At 37.4% G+C, this 17,762-nt stretch overlaps 1 protein-coding gene across 1 annotated transcript in view; it reads left to right on the forward strand.

Moving 5' to 3' along the window:
- The first annotated feature begins 13,176 nt into the window (after positions 1-13,176).
- The window catches only part of col18a1a (collagen type XVIII alpha 1 chain a), a 118,839-nt gene continuing 114,253 nt past the window's right edge, over positions 13,177-17,762 (forward strand). Inside the window, 1 exon segment of the mRNA XM_030124698.1 lies at positions 13,177-13,925. Within this exon segment, the coding sequence (XP_029980558.1) occupies positions 13,397-13,925 (529 nt within the window). The 5' untranslated portion in view covers positions 13,177-13,396.

Below are 17,762 nucleotides of genomic sequence, written 5' to 3' on the forward strand. Positions count from 1 at the left end.
TTCTTCTTCTTGTATTCAAATAAATCCCAGACAGGACTCTGCTGCTTTCTCCCAACTTTAGTCTCCATGTTTCCAGGTAGAGTGGGGACCAGAAGACGACTGGAAACCACAAGTGAACACAAGTGACGGACCAAAAAGTGTCGTATGGTGACAGCACAGAAAATTGCTGGAGCGAAACAAATCGATTTCATATCAATCCGACATTGACAAAGATGAAAATGAAGGGAATTTTATCCATAATTTTTATCTGTTTTACTTATTTTTGTAAACACACGATACAGTTTCAGTTAGTTATCTTTTTTTTTCTTTTAATTATAGTTTTTATTTATTTCAGTTAACGAAAATGTTTTTGCAATTCTAGTTTTTGTTATTTCATTAGTTTTCGTTAACAATAATAACCTTGGTCTGAGTATATGGTAACTACTGCTGAACCAGGATGAATCAGCCTTTTATCACCCAGCCTTTTCATCAAACTTTAAACCTAAAAAAATTTCACAGGTTTATGAACAAAATGTATCAGATTTCATATGAAAAGTAGCTTGTGTCTTCAAAATACGGCTAAAAAGAAACCTAAAGTGACTGTAATGTGGCTCAAATATAACCAAACTCAAACCCAAACATGGCTTTAATACAACCCGTAAGTTAACTCTAAAAAACAAAAAACAAAACAATGAAAGAGTAGGTATATTAGATTTAATTTTGACACTAAAGCAATCTTTTTCTTTAAACTTGGATTGAAGAAATACATCGTCCTGTACACAACATTTTTTTTCAATTCTAGTTTTGGTCATTTTGTTAGTTTTCATTAACGATAATCACCTTGGTTCCAAGTCCTTGCAGCTGAACGCTTCCATATCCACTGACTGCACAGCCAGGGGTTAACGACCCCTGGTGGCTGAAATAACATGAGTTAAGGTGTGGGGGGTGGGGGTGGGGGGGTCTAGGTGGATGTGGGTGGAGCTGCCAAAGGTGTCTAATGAAGCCCAGACAATAGAGGCTCAGGTTTTCGACCTGGTTGTCAGCCTGGGCTGTGCTGTGGGTGTGTCTGTCTGGTGGTTTGTTCATCAGTTCCACTGGACTGGGTTCACAGGCTGTGGGTCCTATCAGCTGTAAAACCAGCAGAACGTGGATGTGGGCAACACAAGGAACCATTGAAAGGAACATTAAAGATGGACAGGCAACAGGCAACGCTGATGATACACCTACTATGACTGCTTTAACATTATTATTCATGTCCTTTTAGTCTTTATGTTATTGAAAGAAATGATGTTTATAGATATAGAAGCATCATTTCTTACTTTTATGTCCTTTTTATTTATCCCTCTACTTCATGCAGGGCTGTACAGTGCGACAATTTCCGTTGCTACTAAAAATCATTCTGTGCAAAGTAGGGATGTAACGATTACCAGTATAACGATAAACTGCGGTGAAATTGCAGACTGTTAGTATTACCGTTTAAATTCTAATTATCATGATAACTGTGTTTGATTACCGCACTTTTCCAGAGAAAAACCCTATGTAAAGATCTGCTTTTATGTCAAATATTTGAGTAGAGTTTTAATTCATTACAATTTTAATTTTCTATATCTAATATTTGGAACCAATATTCACTTTTAAAGTCTGTGAAAAGGTTCGTTAAGCATCTGTGTGTTATTTATGCAGTAAAGTATATACATTTTTCAAATTGGATTTTTTATTTTTTTGTTTGATTTCTGTCCTTTTGTGTTTTTATAGTAGGTTAAACTGAAAAATAATAGACAGATGATATAGATGAAGTTGTGCTGAAAAAACAGATCCCAAACATGGATATAGTAAACATTTGTTTCTATAGTATATAAAGGCCAAATCAAAAGGACTGAAAAACAGACAAAATAGACTCAGACCACTAAGGGTTAATATTTGAATGTTTGTGACACAGAAGGGACAGTGTGCCAATTATTTTATTTATTTATTTATTTATTTTTAATACAACTTGGTTAAATTCTTTCAGTGTGTGTATTAGTACTTTTTGAACATTTTGAGCACAATTTCAACAATACCACGATAATAATGATAATTGTGATAATTTTAGTCACAATAACCGTGATATGAAATTTTCATATCGTTACATCCGTAGTACGAAGAGAAATCTGCATCCACTAGCACAAGTGCAGAGGAACTGCGCTGGTATCATGTCTAAAATAGTGGGAAAACTAGGCTATATTCATGTCTCTTGTCCTATTCGTCAGTTGTCGGACCGGTGCTTCATGGTATTTGTAGTTCTAAGTGTGTACTGTCCTTCTCAATCCAAATACAAAAGAACTACATTTCTGGGTAAGCATTCCCATCCTCGCTGATGTGAGCCGGGAAACCGCGACATTTGTATCATTTATTACATTCCAACTAAGAACAAGAAGAAGCCTCAAGCAAAATGAAGAGATATTTTTTTGGAGTTTCTACCTCAGTATGTCACGACATTGATGTCATTGTATGTGGGGGTGTGGTCTGTACAGAACGCTACTTAGGCTAGTGTGAAAAACGAAACTGAAACTTGACATACTTTCAACGTCCGACTCCCAACTTCTGTGCCTCTATTATACAGGGTGGGGAAGCAAAATGTACACTGAACATTTAGTCGTTTTTTCTCAGCAGACACTACGTCAGTTGTTTTGAACCCAAACATATACTGATGTCATAATCATACCTAACACTATTATCCATACCTTTTCACAAACTTTTGCCCATATGAGTAATCAGGAAAGCAAACGTCAAAGAGTGTGTGATTTGCTGAATGCACTCGTCACACCAAAGGAGATTTCAAAAATAGTTGGAGTGTCCATAAAGACTGTTTATAATGGAAAGAAGAGAATGACTATGAGCAAAACTATTACCAGAAAGTCTGGAAGTGGAGGAAGCAACAAAAAACGTACCAAAGCTTTTATTAAAGCTCTCAAATCCAAAATCCTAAAGGATCCAACCAAATCCATGAGAAAAATGGCAGTTGAACTTGAGGTAGACAACAAGAGCGTTAGAAATGCAGTAAAATATGATTTGAAGTTCAAATCTTACACAAGAACACCAAAACACTTGTTGACAACGGCAACAAATCCAACTTTAGCAATTTTTGGGAATCATGTTTATGGCCGCCTTCCAGCCCAGATCTAAACCCTCTGGATTCTGGTATGTGGGACGTTTTAGAACATGCTACCAATAGAACATCACACAGCAATGTGGACTTTCTTAAAGATACTGTTAAAGAAGAATGGGAGAAGTTGTCACCCCAATATTTGAGGAACACTTGCACAAGTTTCAGGAAGTGAGTGAAGGCAGTTATTGAGAAAGAAGGAGGACACAGAATAAAAACATTTTCTATTATGGACATTTTCTTGTGGCAAATAAATTCTCATGACTTTCAATAAACTAATTGGTCATACACTGTCTTTCAATCCCTGCCTCAAAATATTGTACATTTTGCTTCCCCACCCTGTACAGCAGATCTCACATGAAGTTTTCACAACTTCTAGCTTGACTTGACTCTCTGTGGTTTTTGTCCTTTGTATTAAATCCATATTTCTGTGGTTTAGTTGCAGTTGTGCTGTTGGTTTACCCCTCTAACCCCTCCTTCAGGACGTCCTGCTCCTTCCTCTGTTGGACTTAAAGGAACGTCCTCACGTGTCCGTCAGTATGACAGCCTGTATTTCTGTGCAGTGATGGATAATCGGACACTTCTGACCCCTCGTGGATTATGTTCGTCCGTTTTTTGTTGTTGTTGTAATTAGTCGATCATTCATCGTCTCGTTGTCGGACTCAGGCCTCAGACGGGGTCCTGGTCTTAGGTTTCAGCCTTTTGTCTGTGCATTGTGTGTGGAGACACTGGGGAGGCCTGGAATTTCACCGCAGCCTCTGCCCAAACATCTGCCAGGTCTACGAGTTTAGACAAACACATCTACCAGGACTGCAGCATCTGAACGAGCACATGATTAATGTATTTATGACGGTTTGGGAAGCATACGAAATTATTCAAATACTGAATCGTAAACGAATGAATGGAAAAATTTCAGCCAAAATATAGATTTTCCACTTTTCGTCATATATTTGCATTTATTTTTGATAAATATTGAATGAATATTGCATTGGTATTGCAGGATAGGTTATTGCACAATTTATTGCACATATTTCCCATTTGTAGGATTATTATTGCACATATTTTCCATTTGTAGGATTATTATTGCACATATTTTTCATTTGTAGGATTATTATTGCACATATTTCCCATTTGTAGGATTATTATTGCACAAATTTCCCATTTGTAGGATTATTATTGCACATATTTCCTATTTGTAGGATTATTATTGCACATATTTCCCATTTGTAGGATTATTATTGCACATATTTCCCATTAGTAGGATTATTATTGCACATATTTCCTATTTGTAGGATTATTATTGCACATATTTTTCATTTGTAGGATTATTACTGCACATATTTTCCATTTGTAGGATTATTATTGCACATATTTCCTATTTGTAGGATTATTATTGCACATATTTCCTATTTGTAGGATTATTACTGCACATATTTTCCATTTGTAGGACTATTATTGCACATATTTCCCATTTGTAGGATTATTATTGCACATATTTTTCATTTGTAGGATTATTATTGCACATATTTCACATTAGTAGGATTATTATTGCACATATTTCCTATTTGTAGGATTATTATTGCACATATTTCCTATTTGTAGGATTATTATTGCACATATTTTTCATTTGTAGGATTATTACTGCACATATTTCCCATTTGTAAGATTATTATTGCACATATTTCCCATTTGTAGGATTATTATTGCACATATTTCCCATTAGTAGGATTATTATTGCACATATTTCCCATTTGTAGGATTATTATTGCACATATTTTTCATTTGTAGGATTATTACTGCACATATTTTCCATTTGTAGGATTATTTTTGCACATATTTCCCATTTGTAGGATTATTATTGCACATATTTTTCATTTGTAGGATTATTTTTGCACATATTTCCCATTTGTAGGATTATTTTTGCACATATTTCCCATTTGTAGGATTATTATTGCACATATTTTTCATTTGTAGGATTATTACTGCACATATTTTCCATTTGTAGGATTATTATTGCACATATTTTCCATTTGTAGGATTGTAGGCGGTGCATGTGTTTTGTCGTCTTAATTCTTTTCCATCTTTTGGACCATATCCTGCCTGTAATCACCTCCTCAGTAACACATCCCGCTCATGGAAACAAACTCTGGCTGTGCTTTGTTGTCTTTATGGATTTCGTTGCGTACATGAAAGAGACGTCGACACGTTGGAGCCTAAACTCATGGTACGTTCACAGTTTGATCATCTCTTCTGAATATCCTCACCTGCATTAAGTGTAATTTAGTCTTTTCCTTGTCAGTTTTTTTTTATTTTTCCTCCACATCTTTGTTCTTAGACCTTTAAGGGGACTCGGTGGACTCCTGGACCACCCACCCAGGTCTGTTGGCAGTCGTCCCACTGTACTGGGCTGTTTGAAGGTTTCTAAACTCTGTGAAAGCTGCTGTCTGTACTGTCGTACACCGCCGCTGGCTCACTCCATATCCTCTGTGGGATAATGACAGTCTGATTGGAGGCTTCCTCACAGAACTTTCCCCCCTCTACAGTCTGGATTATGTGTGTCAGTTAGATTTGTCATGCATTTAACTGAGGGATGTTCAACTCACTTTAGTTCAGGGGCCACATTTGGACCAGTTTGAACTAAACTGGGCTGGACCAGTAACACAGTAGCATAATAACCTTGAATAATGACAACTCTAAACCTTTGTCACATTAAATTATGAAAACATTTGCATTTACAAACTATCTGAACAAAAAAAAAGCCTAAATAATTGGAAAAAGCTGAAATTTCTTATGTAAAATAAGTGCACTTTTAACAATCTTATGGCTTCTACTTCATTCCTACATTTGCATGACGTGTGCATGTCTACAAAGACACTAAACATTCAGTAACAGGCAGAATATTGTTAAAATTGTGTTTAATTTTCTTTAGACATTTCAGGTTGTTCATATTTGTTCAGTTTATTCACATTTTATTGTTAAAGGATAGTTTGTAAACGTAACTATTTTCATAATTTCATGTTATTTTTTGGACTAACACAAAGACAAAAAGTGGAAGTTGTCATTATTTATAGGCATAATGTATTTTTTTCTCATATTAAACCAAAAAGAATATTTTGAGTCACTATTTATAGGTATTTATACATATATATTATTTATATTTATAGCTTATAATCCTATTTTTTTATTTGCAAATTCATCCCGTGGGCTGCATGGGACCCTTTGGTGGGCCAGTTTTGGCCCACAGGCCAAATGTTTGACTTCTGTGATTGAACTGAAATGAAAAATAAAATCATGTCAGAGGGCCCATCCACATGAGAGACGTTTGTGTGAATATCAAAGTTTGGCTGTTTGTAGGGCTGTAAGAAAATATCGGTTCTGCAAAATATCACGATATTTCATTTAATGATACTGTATGGATATTAAAAAGTACTGTATTGATATTTTTAAGTTTTCATTCAAATGCAGATATTGTGGAGGTTCATTTTAGTTTTTTGTTTGTATCTTATTTATTATTTAACACTTTTTTTATTAAATAATGTTCATTCCTTTGTTTGGATTGAACCCAAATCCTGTTCTGATGTTAGTTGTGAACTAATAGAATCTGAACATTTGAACAGGATCTGAAACTGGAATGTCTGTAAAATATAATTTCAGTTTGAACACAGTTTGAACATTTGGTGATAGAACATTAGATCCTGTTGGGATCAAATACAAATGTGTTTGTGCAGATTTCTGCTGGAATTCAATTCTTCAAGGAAATAATCATTTGAGAAAAAGAAACAAACAAAAAATTGTCTTTTTAACAGTATCATGATATATTGTGACATATCGTATTGTGATCCTAGTGTTGTGATTTGTATCGTATCACCAGATTCTTGCTGATCCACAGCCCTAGTGTTTGTTGTAATGATGTGACAGTGATTCCGAAGCCTGTTGATGGTGGTTGTTTTTGAAAATACCAGCTCTGAGCTGCTTGGTCTAACGTTCCCACATCAACAGCCGTTCACTCAACCAAAGGAATACTTTAGAGTTTTTTCTTTTTTCTGTGTTTTCATGGGTAATCATTACCTGTCTAAGGGCAGTTTTATTACCCTAAGGTTTATTAACCAAGCAACAACCACAGACAGTGTGTTTATTTTGGGTGAAGAACTAACAGATCATTCCTTGGAACATTTACTCTGTTTGACTACAGCAGTGGATCAGCTTTTAAGAGTTCTTCTAATCCAGGGCTGTCAAACTCATGTTAGTTCAGTTCCACATTCAGCTAAATTTGATCTGCAGTGGGCTGAACCAGTAAAATTATAATATAATAATATATAAATAATGTCAACTCCAAACTTTTCTCTATGTTTTAGAGTGAAAAAAGTAAAATTACATGATGAAAATGTTTACATCTACAAACTATCCTTTAAACCAATGTGAATAACATGAACAAACTGAAAAAAATGTGTAATTTAAAGACATTTCAGGTTGTTCATATTTGTTCAGGTTATTCAGATATTTTTGCAAAATTATACTTTGTTTTAGTGTAAATACATCAAAATATTTACATTTACAAAGAGACAAATTTGGAGTTGTGAGTATTTATAGATCATGAAGACCCACCTGAGATTGAATTGTTCTGAATGTGGAACCTGAACTCAAATGATTGTTCATATTTTAGTGTAATTTTTTCATTTCATAAATTCATCCCAAGGGCCGGACTGGACCCTTTGGTGGGCCGGATTTGGGCCCCGGGCCACACGTTTGACACCTGTGGTCTAATTGAACTGTTCAACCTCAACACCTTTTCAAAGATGTTCTATTTATACCAGACCCGTTGACCCGCTGATCAGTGGAGAACCCTGGGTTCTAGATGTGGTGGTTTTGATGCTGGGCAGAGCTGACATTTGGGAAAAGATGTGTCTATGTTTTATAAGTAGTCAGTTAATCGACATTTGGTTTATTAATACTAGAGCTGAAACCATTCATCGACTCAAAGAGATCCAAAAAAATCTTTCAGCTACAATTCTCCTGAATCAAAGCTTTGTTTCCTTCATTTCTCTGCTGTTAAACATTGGAACCATGAAGTGTCGTACGGTGCCACTAGCTAAAATTGCTCGAGCGAAATAAATTGATTTCGTATCAATCTGACATTGACAAAAAAGAAAACGAAGGGAATTTTATCTATAATTTTTATATGTTCTAGTTAGTTTTGTAAACACACAACACAGTTTCAGTTAGTTATAGTTTTTACTTTTAATTATAGCTTTTATTTATTTCGGTTAAGAAATAGGTTTTTACAATTCTAGTTTTTGTCATTTCGTTAGTTTTTGTTCACGATAATAACCTTGGTTCATCACACTGCTCTAAGTTTAGACAACAAAAGTGTTATTATCTAAACTATTTACATGGAGGAACACTTTAGCTCTTTTTAAGTTGTATTAATAACATTTAATTATTTCATTTACAACAAAACATATTTGTGGTTTATGTTCAGTTGCACAAGTACAGACACTCAAAAAAAAAGTATGAGAGCCACAGGCAGAGCGAAAAGTCCTCATAAGTCTGTTTTTGTTTTCTGTTTGTTTCTAGTCATGTTTGTCTGAATCTGTTCATATGACTACTCACTGTGTGTTCCTTATCAGGGTAGAACTGCACAAATACGTGGGTCTTGTGATAAAAAACTGATACAGAAGTATGAAGGTTTGGTTTTTTATAGGACAGTCAGCTGGTCTGTGCAGATTTCGTTGCCTTTATTCATAAAATGTGCAAGGCCACGTTGCTTCATGCATCCATTTTCTAACAGGTTCAGAAGAGCTTTACAGACAGTTGTAACTAGTCCACACCCCTGTGGTCAGACCGAAGCATGTGGAGGTCAGGGGTCACTTCAGCGGACTCATCACTGACCCCATCAGTCATGAAAGGAAACTGAGCCACGACGGTCACTTTGTGTCCGTACATTTTCTACATTTCAGCATCAGGAGTGTGTGGAAGCTTCACAGCAAGGTTCTTATCGTTAACGAAAACTAACGAAATGACCAAAACTAGAACTGTAAAAACATTTTTGTTAACTGAAATAAATAAAAACTATAATTAAAAGAAAAAAATATAACTAACTGAAACTGTATTGTGTGTTTACAAAACTAAGTAAAACGGATAAAAATTATGGATAAAATTCCCTTTGTTTTTGTCTTTGTCAATGTCGGATTGATACAAAAGCGATTTATTTTGCTCTAGCAATTTTCTGTGCTGTCTCCATACGACACTTTTTGGTCCGTCACTTGTGTTCACTTGTGGTTTCCAGTCGTCTTCTGGTCCCCACTCTACCTGGAAACATGGAGACTAAAGCAGCAGAGTCCTGTCTGGGATTGATTTGAATACGACGACAGAGAAGAAGAGAAAAGAGACCACTGAACTACAACTGAACTACAACTGAACTACAACTGAACTACAACTGAACTACAACTGAACTACAACTAGTGTTCAGAACTCAAACCTCCTCCTTCCCCCTGAACGCTGTGCATGTGTGGATCGACTCTTTCTGTTTAAATTCAACAGTTTCCAGGTTGTTCCATACAGCAGAAACAGTTGAATCTGGTCCCAGTCATGTGTCTGTCCAATTAGATTCAATTCACATCAATATTAGAGTTCTAATTTTAAATGTGTGGGAAATGGGATTTTCAGTGTTCAGTGTAAATGTCCACAGAGTCCACATTCCACAGTGGATGTGGACAATTTAGTTCCACATACAAGAGATTGTTCTAAGCTACAGGTGGATCCAACTGGAGGAGAATCAGAGTCATTTTGAATTTTGGATGAATTTTGGAAAATGTCTCAGTGATGACAGATGGAAAACTGTAGATGTTGTGACCTTGCTGTGACCTTGAACTTTGTCCTACTGGGACCAAAATGGACTGGGTTGGTCCCAGGGCCTAGGCCTATCTGTGGGGAAGATTTGGGAAAGATGGGTGGAAGAGTTTTACACTAAAGTTGCTAACAAACAAACAAACAAACAAACAAACAAACAAACAAACAAACAAACAAACAAACAAACAAACAAACAAACAAACAAACACACAAAGCAAAGTGATCACAGTACCTCCTGGTGGAGGTCACTAAGCATTTAGAAAATAACAAATAATAAAAACTAGTAAACCTGCTCTAAAAACTAATTAAAACTAACTGAATTAGAGGGGGAAAAAAAGTCCAAACTAAATAAAACTGAACTCTAATGAAACATCCAAAGCTATTGGAACCTTGCTTCACAGGGACAGTGGCATGTTGTGCACAAATGACTGCAGTTCTTTTCTATCAACAGCTGAGCTTAGTTTTAAAGCCCAGTCTTATTAGAAAGCCACTGGCACAAACTTTCTGTTCCTTTTATGGCTTTTAAGCTCCCATTAGCAGATGTTGTCAACTGATCCTATAGGCAGGAGGAGAAACCAGTCTGGACAAGAAAAGGAAGGCACGGATTATAGTGGAACCACAAAGATACACAATCACACAGTTCAGGATGGAAACTGGTCTGAAAAACCAACAACCACAGGACGCATAGCACTGGTCTGTAAGTCAGATGGTTTCAGAAGAAAAGTGGTTCAACTAAATCTGAGTTTCTGATCCAGACTAATCCAGTCCTAAATGCTGGTTGGTTGGAGTTTCACACATACAGTCTGGGTCCCAAATGTGAAACTGTAGAATTACTGAGAGAATGGGTGTACAATTATGGGAACCGTATATGAACATTATGGTTTCTGGAAAATAGGGACACGTCCTACAAATTATCACTGTTTAATTTTATTACCTCCACCAGGAGGTATTGTGATCACTTTGCTTTGTGTGTTTGTGTGTTTGTTTGTTTGTGTGTTTGTTTGTTTGTTTGTTTGTTTGTTTGTTCTCATCTTTAGTGTAAAACTCTTCCACCCATCTTTCCCAGATCTTCCCCACAGATAGGCCTAGGCCCTGGGACCAACCCATCCCATTTTGGTCCCAGTAGGACAAAGTTCAAGGTCACAGCAAGGTCACAACATCTACAGTTTTCCATCTGTCATCATTGAGACATTTTCCAAAATTCATCCAAAATTCAAAACGACTCCGATTCTCCTCCAGTTGGATCCACCTGTAGCTTAGAACAATCTCTTGTATCTGGAACTAAATCGTCCACATCCACTGTGGAATGTGGACTCTGTGGACATTTACACTGAACATTGAAAATCCAATTTACCACACATTTAAAATTAGAACTCTAATATTGATGTGAATTGAATCTAATTGGACAGACACATGACTGGGACCAGATTCAACTGTTTCTGTGTATGGAACAACCTGGAAACTGTTGAATTTAAGCAGAAAGAGTCGATCCACACATGCACAGCGTTCAGGGGGAAGGAGGAGGTTTGTGTTCAATGAACACTTCTTTTATTTATTTATTTTTTTATTTATATCATGACTGCTGTATTTTAATATTTTTATTTTTATTTTTTTTACACATATGCAAACATGTTCATAAGAATATATCAGCTAAAATTTGCTCAGAGGTCTTATTTATGTCTTTGTGCATAAGAAATCAGTATAAGTGAATCCCCAAAGGAACTTTGTGTTTGTGTTAAAAAAAAAACAAAAATCAATACTAAAACTAAAACTAAGCATTTAGAAAAAAAAACCAAAACTAATAAGAACTGTCAGACCTGCTCTACAAAGTATTTAAAACTAACTGAATTAGAGAAAAAAAAGTCAAAACTAAATAAAACTAAACTATGATGAAAAATCCAAACCTATTCTAACCTTGACTCAGTCCAGTTCCATGTGTGTCCAGCCACTCTGAATTTACACTGTCAGTCCACTAGTTTTCTTAAACGTAGACGTGCGGTTTATTATCATGTGTTCACAAAGAAAACAAGTCAAGGGGAACAAATTGCTGTTGTCTGTAAACTCTGAAAGCATCAGGATTGTACACTGAAAGGCAGGGCTGCCATAACTCTGAGGTATCAGTCAGCGGGAGAGATCGCTTTTCACTGCAGCGACAAAAGGAGAAGGAGGAGGAAGGAGGAGTCAGGAGGGGAAATCCTGCAGTTCCAGCCAATGTGCAGCCCACCTCCTCCTCCTGCTGCCCCCCCACCCCCTTTACTCCTTTGAATGGGCGCTCCTCCTCACTTTTCCTCTGAGCCTGCTGGAGTAAAAGTGTGTGTGAAGCCGGAGCTGGAGTAAAAGTGTGTGAGGCCCAGAGTCAGATCTGCTGTGGACATGTCCCTGTTCCCTGTGGGACTCTGAGCACACCTGCTGAACATGAGGACTCACTGTAGGCTTTGGTTCCTGTTGGCCCTGGGGGCACTGGGCTCTGATGCTTGGTTCTGGTCTTGGACCGACACCACCACTTTAGCCCCCACGCCGGACCACGAGGGGTCCGGCAGCAGCGGAGAACAGCCGCCGGAAAACCTCGCAAGGGTCGGCGAAGGAATCATCGATGAGGGAAATAGGATCCAAAACGAGGTGTCGACGTCAGGTGACACTTCTGAGGCTCTTCAACTGACGACTCCAATACCCACAACTCCACGGGAGAGCGAGACCGGAGCAGGAAAGGCCGGCGGAGGGAGTTCAACAGGCATAAATCAACCTGGTAATGGCACATCTGTAAGGGTCGAGGGTTCTGGAGGATCTGAGCATTCAAAGTTTGCAGGAAGTGGTTCCGGACTTGGACCTGGGCTTGAGTCTGAGTTACCTTCAGACGCTGGGTCAGGTCTTTGGCCTGGTTCTGGATTGAGATCTGAATCAGGAAGTGGCTTGTCATCTGGATTTGAAACACCAGGGGTTTCTGGGGGAAGTCCACAAGGAGCAGAGTCTTCTGATCACAGGGGTGTAGATAGTCCAGGCAGGGTCCCATCTGACACTGATGGGATCCAGTTAAATAGGACAGATGAGGGTGAAGGTGGGACCGTCCATGTTGGATCCCTCAGAACGACATTTAACAGTAGTTTAAGGTGGAATGGTCATGACGTTAATTCCACAACATATTCTTTTGAAAACTCGACTTCAGCAGATTCGCTAACCCTAGTTTTCGGTAACAGTTCTGTAGAGACGACCCAGGAACCGGACAACAACCAACTAGAGGAAGTTAATCAAATAGCAGCTGGGGAGTCTCCAGATTACCAGGAACCTCTAGATAACCAAGTCTTAGGAACGCACCGAGCTCTATTTGATCGACAGGTGTCCTCTACAATCCAAACACTAACTAGTCCCCGAACGGTGGCCTTAACCCGACCAACTGTTTCTAGCAAGAGACCAGAGAACACCTTAATGACTTTAGCCAGTGACGACCAGGCTAATCAAACAATACCAGGTAGGCCGACAGTGTTAGCAGAGGAAGGACCTAGCCAAAATACTCTGACTACCCAGACGACTGTTAGTAACCTGATACAAACTGAAAACCACACAGCTGTAGTTCAATTACCACTGATTGCAGACCATTCCCGTTGCTTAGTTGTGGATTCTGCTCTTCCTTTCTGCTCCTCGATGGCTGGGCAGAGGTTTTTTGTGCCTAATTATCTTAATCAGAGCAGTGTGGAGGAAGTCCGGGCCCTCCTGAACGACTGGGCTTGGCTGTTGAGCTCCCGTTGCCACCACAGTTTGGAGTGGTTTTTCTGCCTTCTCTTGGTACCACAGTGTGATTCTCAGGTCCCGGTGTTGCCTTGCCGGAGTTTCTGCAAAGTGTTGCAGGACAGTTGCTGGACACTCCTGGATGAGGGACACCTCCCTGTGGAGTGCCACACTCTACCAGACCAGGAGGCCCACGGGTATCAGTGCTTGTCAGTTAGTAACCACAAAGGTAATCACCGGTTCAAATGAATCCCAACTGAGATTCAATTTGAAGCGGTTTTCAAAATCCCCCTTATTCCCAGTTTGTACGGTGTTTCCACCCAATAACTGGTGTTCCCCTCAGTCTGAACACCGTGTCAGTGTGATTAACAGTGTTCATTTGTAAGTCCTTGTGTTTCAAATACGTTCAGCTACAAACTAACGAGCATGATGCCCGTTCTCCTTTAACCACCGCATGTCTATGTTTCCCCTGTTGTTCTGATGTGAAGGTCATTTTAACGCAAACGAGGATGTACCAAATGTGTCGACTGATGCTACTGACGTTCCTATTTTGTGCAGTTTATTTCAGTGCAAAATTCTATTTTTGTGTTTTAAAATACTGAGGAAGCTGTAGATCAGGGCTCTCAAACTCATTTTCTTTCAGGGTCACATTCAGCCCAATTTGATCTCCAGTGGAAAACAATAGCATAATAGCCTATAAATAATGACAACTCCAAATGTTTTAGTACAAAAAATAACATTAAAGGATGAAACTATTTCTATCCAAAACAAAAAAGATGTGAATAACTGGAAAAAACTGAAATTTCTGAAGAAAAATAAGTAAAATTTGATCAATATTCTGCCTCAACTTATGATTTCTCCATGTGCATTACAGATCAGATCTGCCAAGACACAAAACAGGCAGAATATTGTTAAAATTACACTTATTTTTCTTTAGACATTCCAGGTTGTTCATATTTGTTCAGGTTATTGACATTTTATTGTTAAAGGAGATCAGAGTTTAATGTTCTTTGCAGTAAATCAAAGAGAAAAAATTGGTGTTGCCATTATTTACAGGTATAATATCATATAATTTTTTTCACATTAAACCCAGAAGAACATTTGGAGTCATTATTTCTAGGTTATTCTGCTGTTATTTGAGTTTGATGCCCTTGACTGTTAATATCTTCAGGGTAATTTTTGTATTTTGCACTTTGTGAATTCATCTGGCGGGCCAGATTGGACCCTTTGGTGGGCCGGTTTTAGCCCCCGGGACACATGTTTGACACCTGTGTTGTAGATGAACTCTAGTAGACTTGAACTGCCTTTAGAGGGAGGGCCTGCCTCTGTACACAGTTATGTGGGCATGGAGAAAGTCCAGTATGGGTCTTACGGCAGGATGTGTGTCAGAGAACGTAAAGGTCCAGTTCGGCTGTCATGCTCAGGACACGGTGCTGCTTGTGTCAGTGGTTTTCAGGTGCATATCGGTTCATAAAACTTGAACATCATTGTACTCAAGGGACACATATGCACAGATTAAACATTTAATGTAGAAGAAATCATTGGTCAGTCAAGGCCCTTCCTTTGGTTTAGAGTCTTATGCAGTCTTGGTTGTGTCCATCTTTGATCTCATGTGCTTGTGATTATCGTGTTCAAACGCACACAGATCTAATTAATAAGGCATGTCAAACAGCACAAATGAAGTCTGTTTGAAATAACATGTTAAAATGCAGGGATGCAGATGCATTAATCAGGTAAGGTGTTTGTGTTTGATTTGAATAGAGGTATAATTATTTAAAAAAAATAATAATAATAATGAATAGTACCAGAATGCATGTGCATATCAGTTCAATAAACCCACCCACGTACAGTGCATGGCCTCAGTGACTAAAAGGACATAAGAGTGACTCAGCTCCTTCTTTCTAGTAAAGTGTGGTGACTCGTATGAGACTATCCTGTGGTTTGACCTGTGGATCTAACACATTTATTAGAGACAGTCTTTTCTGTGGGATGGCAGTGCAGCCTAACCCATGCTGTTGAGCTTGTCCTGTCCACTCAGAGCTCTGGTCTCTGTGTGTTTTTACAGCGTTTATCTGTCAGACAGCTGGTTTCAGTGACAGACTGGAGAGACACCATGTCCTTCTGGTTCTGAGATGAAGTAACAGACCTGTACTGAACACTTTTACCTTTGTATCTGTATGGTAGCATGGAATACACTGGCACAATTTTTAATTTCAGACAATTCAAGCAGTTAGTTTTTCTAAAAGGTTGAGAATTTTCATATTTACCCAAGAATAACTGTCTGAGCTATTGCACATCCTGTAGTGACATCATCTAGACGGTTTGTTTTTTTGTTTGTTGTGGAGCTGTTTTTAATTTTTTTTTTTTTTAATTTTCATTTATTTATTTATTTATTTATTATTTTGTTTTATTATTTTTTGTTTCTGTTTTTTGGTTTATTTATTTATTTTTTTTCTGTTGTTGTTAGTATTATCATTGTTATTGTAATTATTTTGTATTGTGTGCTGTTGTTGATTTTTGGGTTTTATGTTGTGCTGAGTGTATGTACATCCTGTTTGTTGAGTGAGTTGTGGGAAATTGAGGTACTTTGTTTTTATGTTGTTAATGACCCCAGGAAGAGGAGCTGCTGTGGTGTGCAGCAGCTAATGGGGATCAAACAAATAAACTAAACTAAACTGACAGGCGATGGTAGGCTTTTCCATACAAGGAGTGTTCCGGTTAAACAACTCCACGTCGATAATGTCTGATACAGGTGTTAGGACTCTTCTACGCAGACTAAAACAGATGACTTCTAGACTGAGCACTTCTCAAACTGCAAACAGACACTAGAAAATAAAAACCAAAACAAAACAGTGTTTTCATGTTGCAGTCTTTATATCCTCAGGGCAGTTTCTGGGTTTCTAGTTCACTCTAAAAATGTGTGCTGAGCGTCACCTATTACTAGATTATCCTTAAGGTGTAACTGAGATATTTTTATCACGTTAGTCTGAACTGATGTGACATTTTAAATATCTTTCAACATGACTTATCAGTTAAATTCAAACACACTTGATGCAACAAATACCATTGTTAGTAGTTTCTCTTCCCTCTCTGAGGTCACTTCAGTGCTTGAAATTTTGTTCCAAAATCCTTATCCTCCTCAGATCCAGCTCTGGGTTTTCTGTTCACAACTCTTGTGGACCAGAGTTTCACAACTTTATACAAAAAAAAAGAAAAGAAAACTGTCCACCACAAAGGACATTCTATGAAAATTTTAAAAACTGCATCTGAAAAAACTGTTGCATCATGATTAGGGATGTAACAATTACCAGTATAACAATAAACGGTGGTAAAATTACAGACAGTTAGTATTACCGTTTAAATTCTAATTCTCATGATAACTGTGTTTGATTATCACACTTTTAGGGGAAAACCCTATGTAAAGATCTGCTTTTATGTCAAATATTTGAGTATAGTTTGAATTTATTACAATTTTGATTTTCTTTACCTAATATTTGGAACCAATATTCACTTGTAAAGTCTGTGAAAAGGTTTGTTAAGCATCTGTGTGTTATTTATGCAATAAATTATATACATTTTTTAAATTGGATTTTATATTTTTTTTGTGTTTTTTGTCCTTTTGTGTTTTTATAGTAGGTTAAAGTGAAAAAAATAATAGACAGATGATATAGATGAAGTTGTGCTGAAAAAACAGATCCCAAACATGGGTATAGTAAACATTTGTTTCTATAGTATATAAAGGCAAAATCAAAAGGACTGAAAAACAGACAGAATAGGCTCAGACCACTAAGGGTTAATATGTGAATGGTTCTGACACAGAAGGGACATTGTACCAATTATTTTATGTTTGTTTTTGTTTTTTTTTTTAAATACAACTTGGTTCAATTCTTTCAGTGTGTGTATCAGTACTTTTTGAACATTTTGAGCACAATTTCAATAATACCGCGATAATAATGATTACCGTGATAATTTTGGTCACAATAACTGTGATATGAAATTTTCACATTGTTACATCCCTAATCATGATGTTTCCAATATAGGCACTTATTTAATAATAATAAACAAA

The sequence above is a fragment of the Sphaeramia orbicularis genome, chromosome 21 (genome assembly GCF_902148855.1).
Source record: "Sphaeramia orbicularis chromosome 21, fSphaOr1.1, whole genome shotgun sequence".
Classification (NCBI taxonomy): Eukaryota; Metazoa; Chordata; class Actinopteri; order Kurtiformes; family Apogonidae; genus Sphaeramia; species Sphaeramia orbicularis.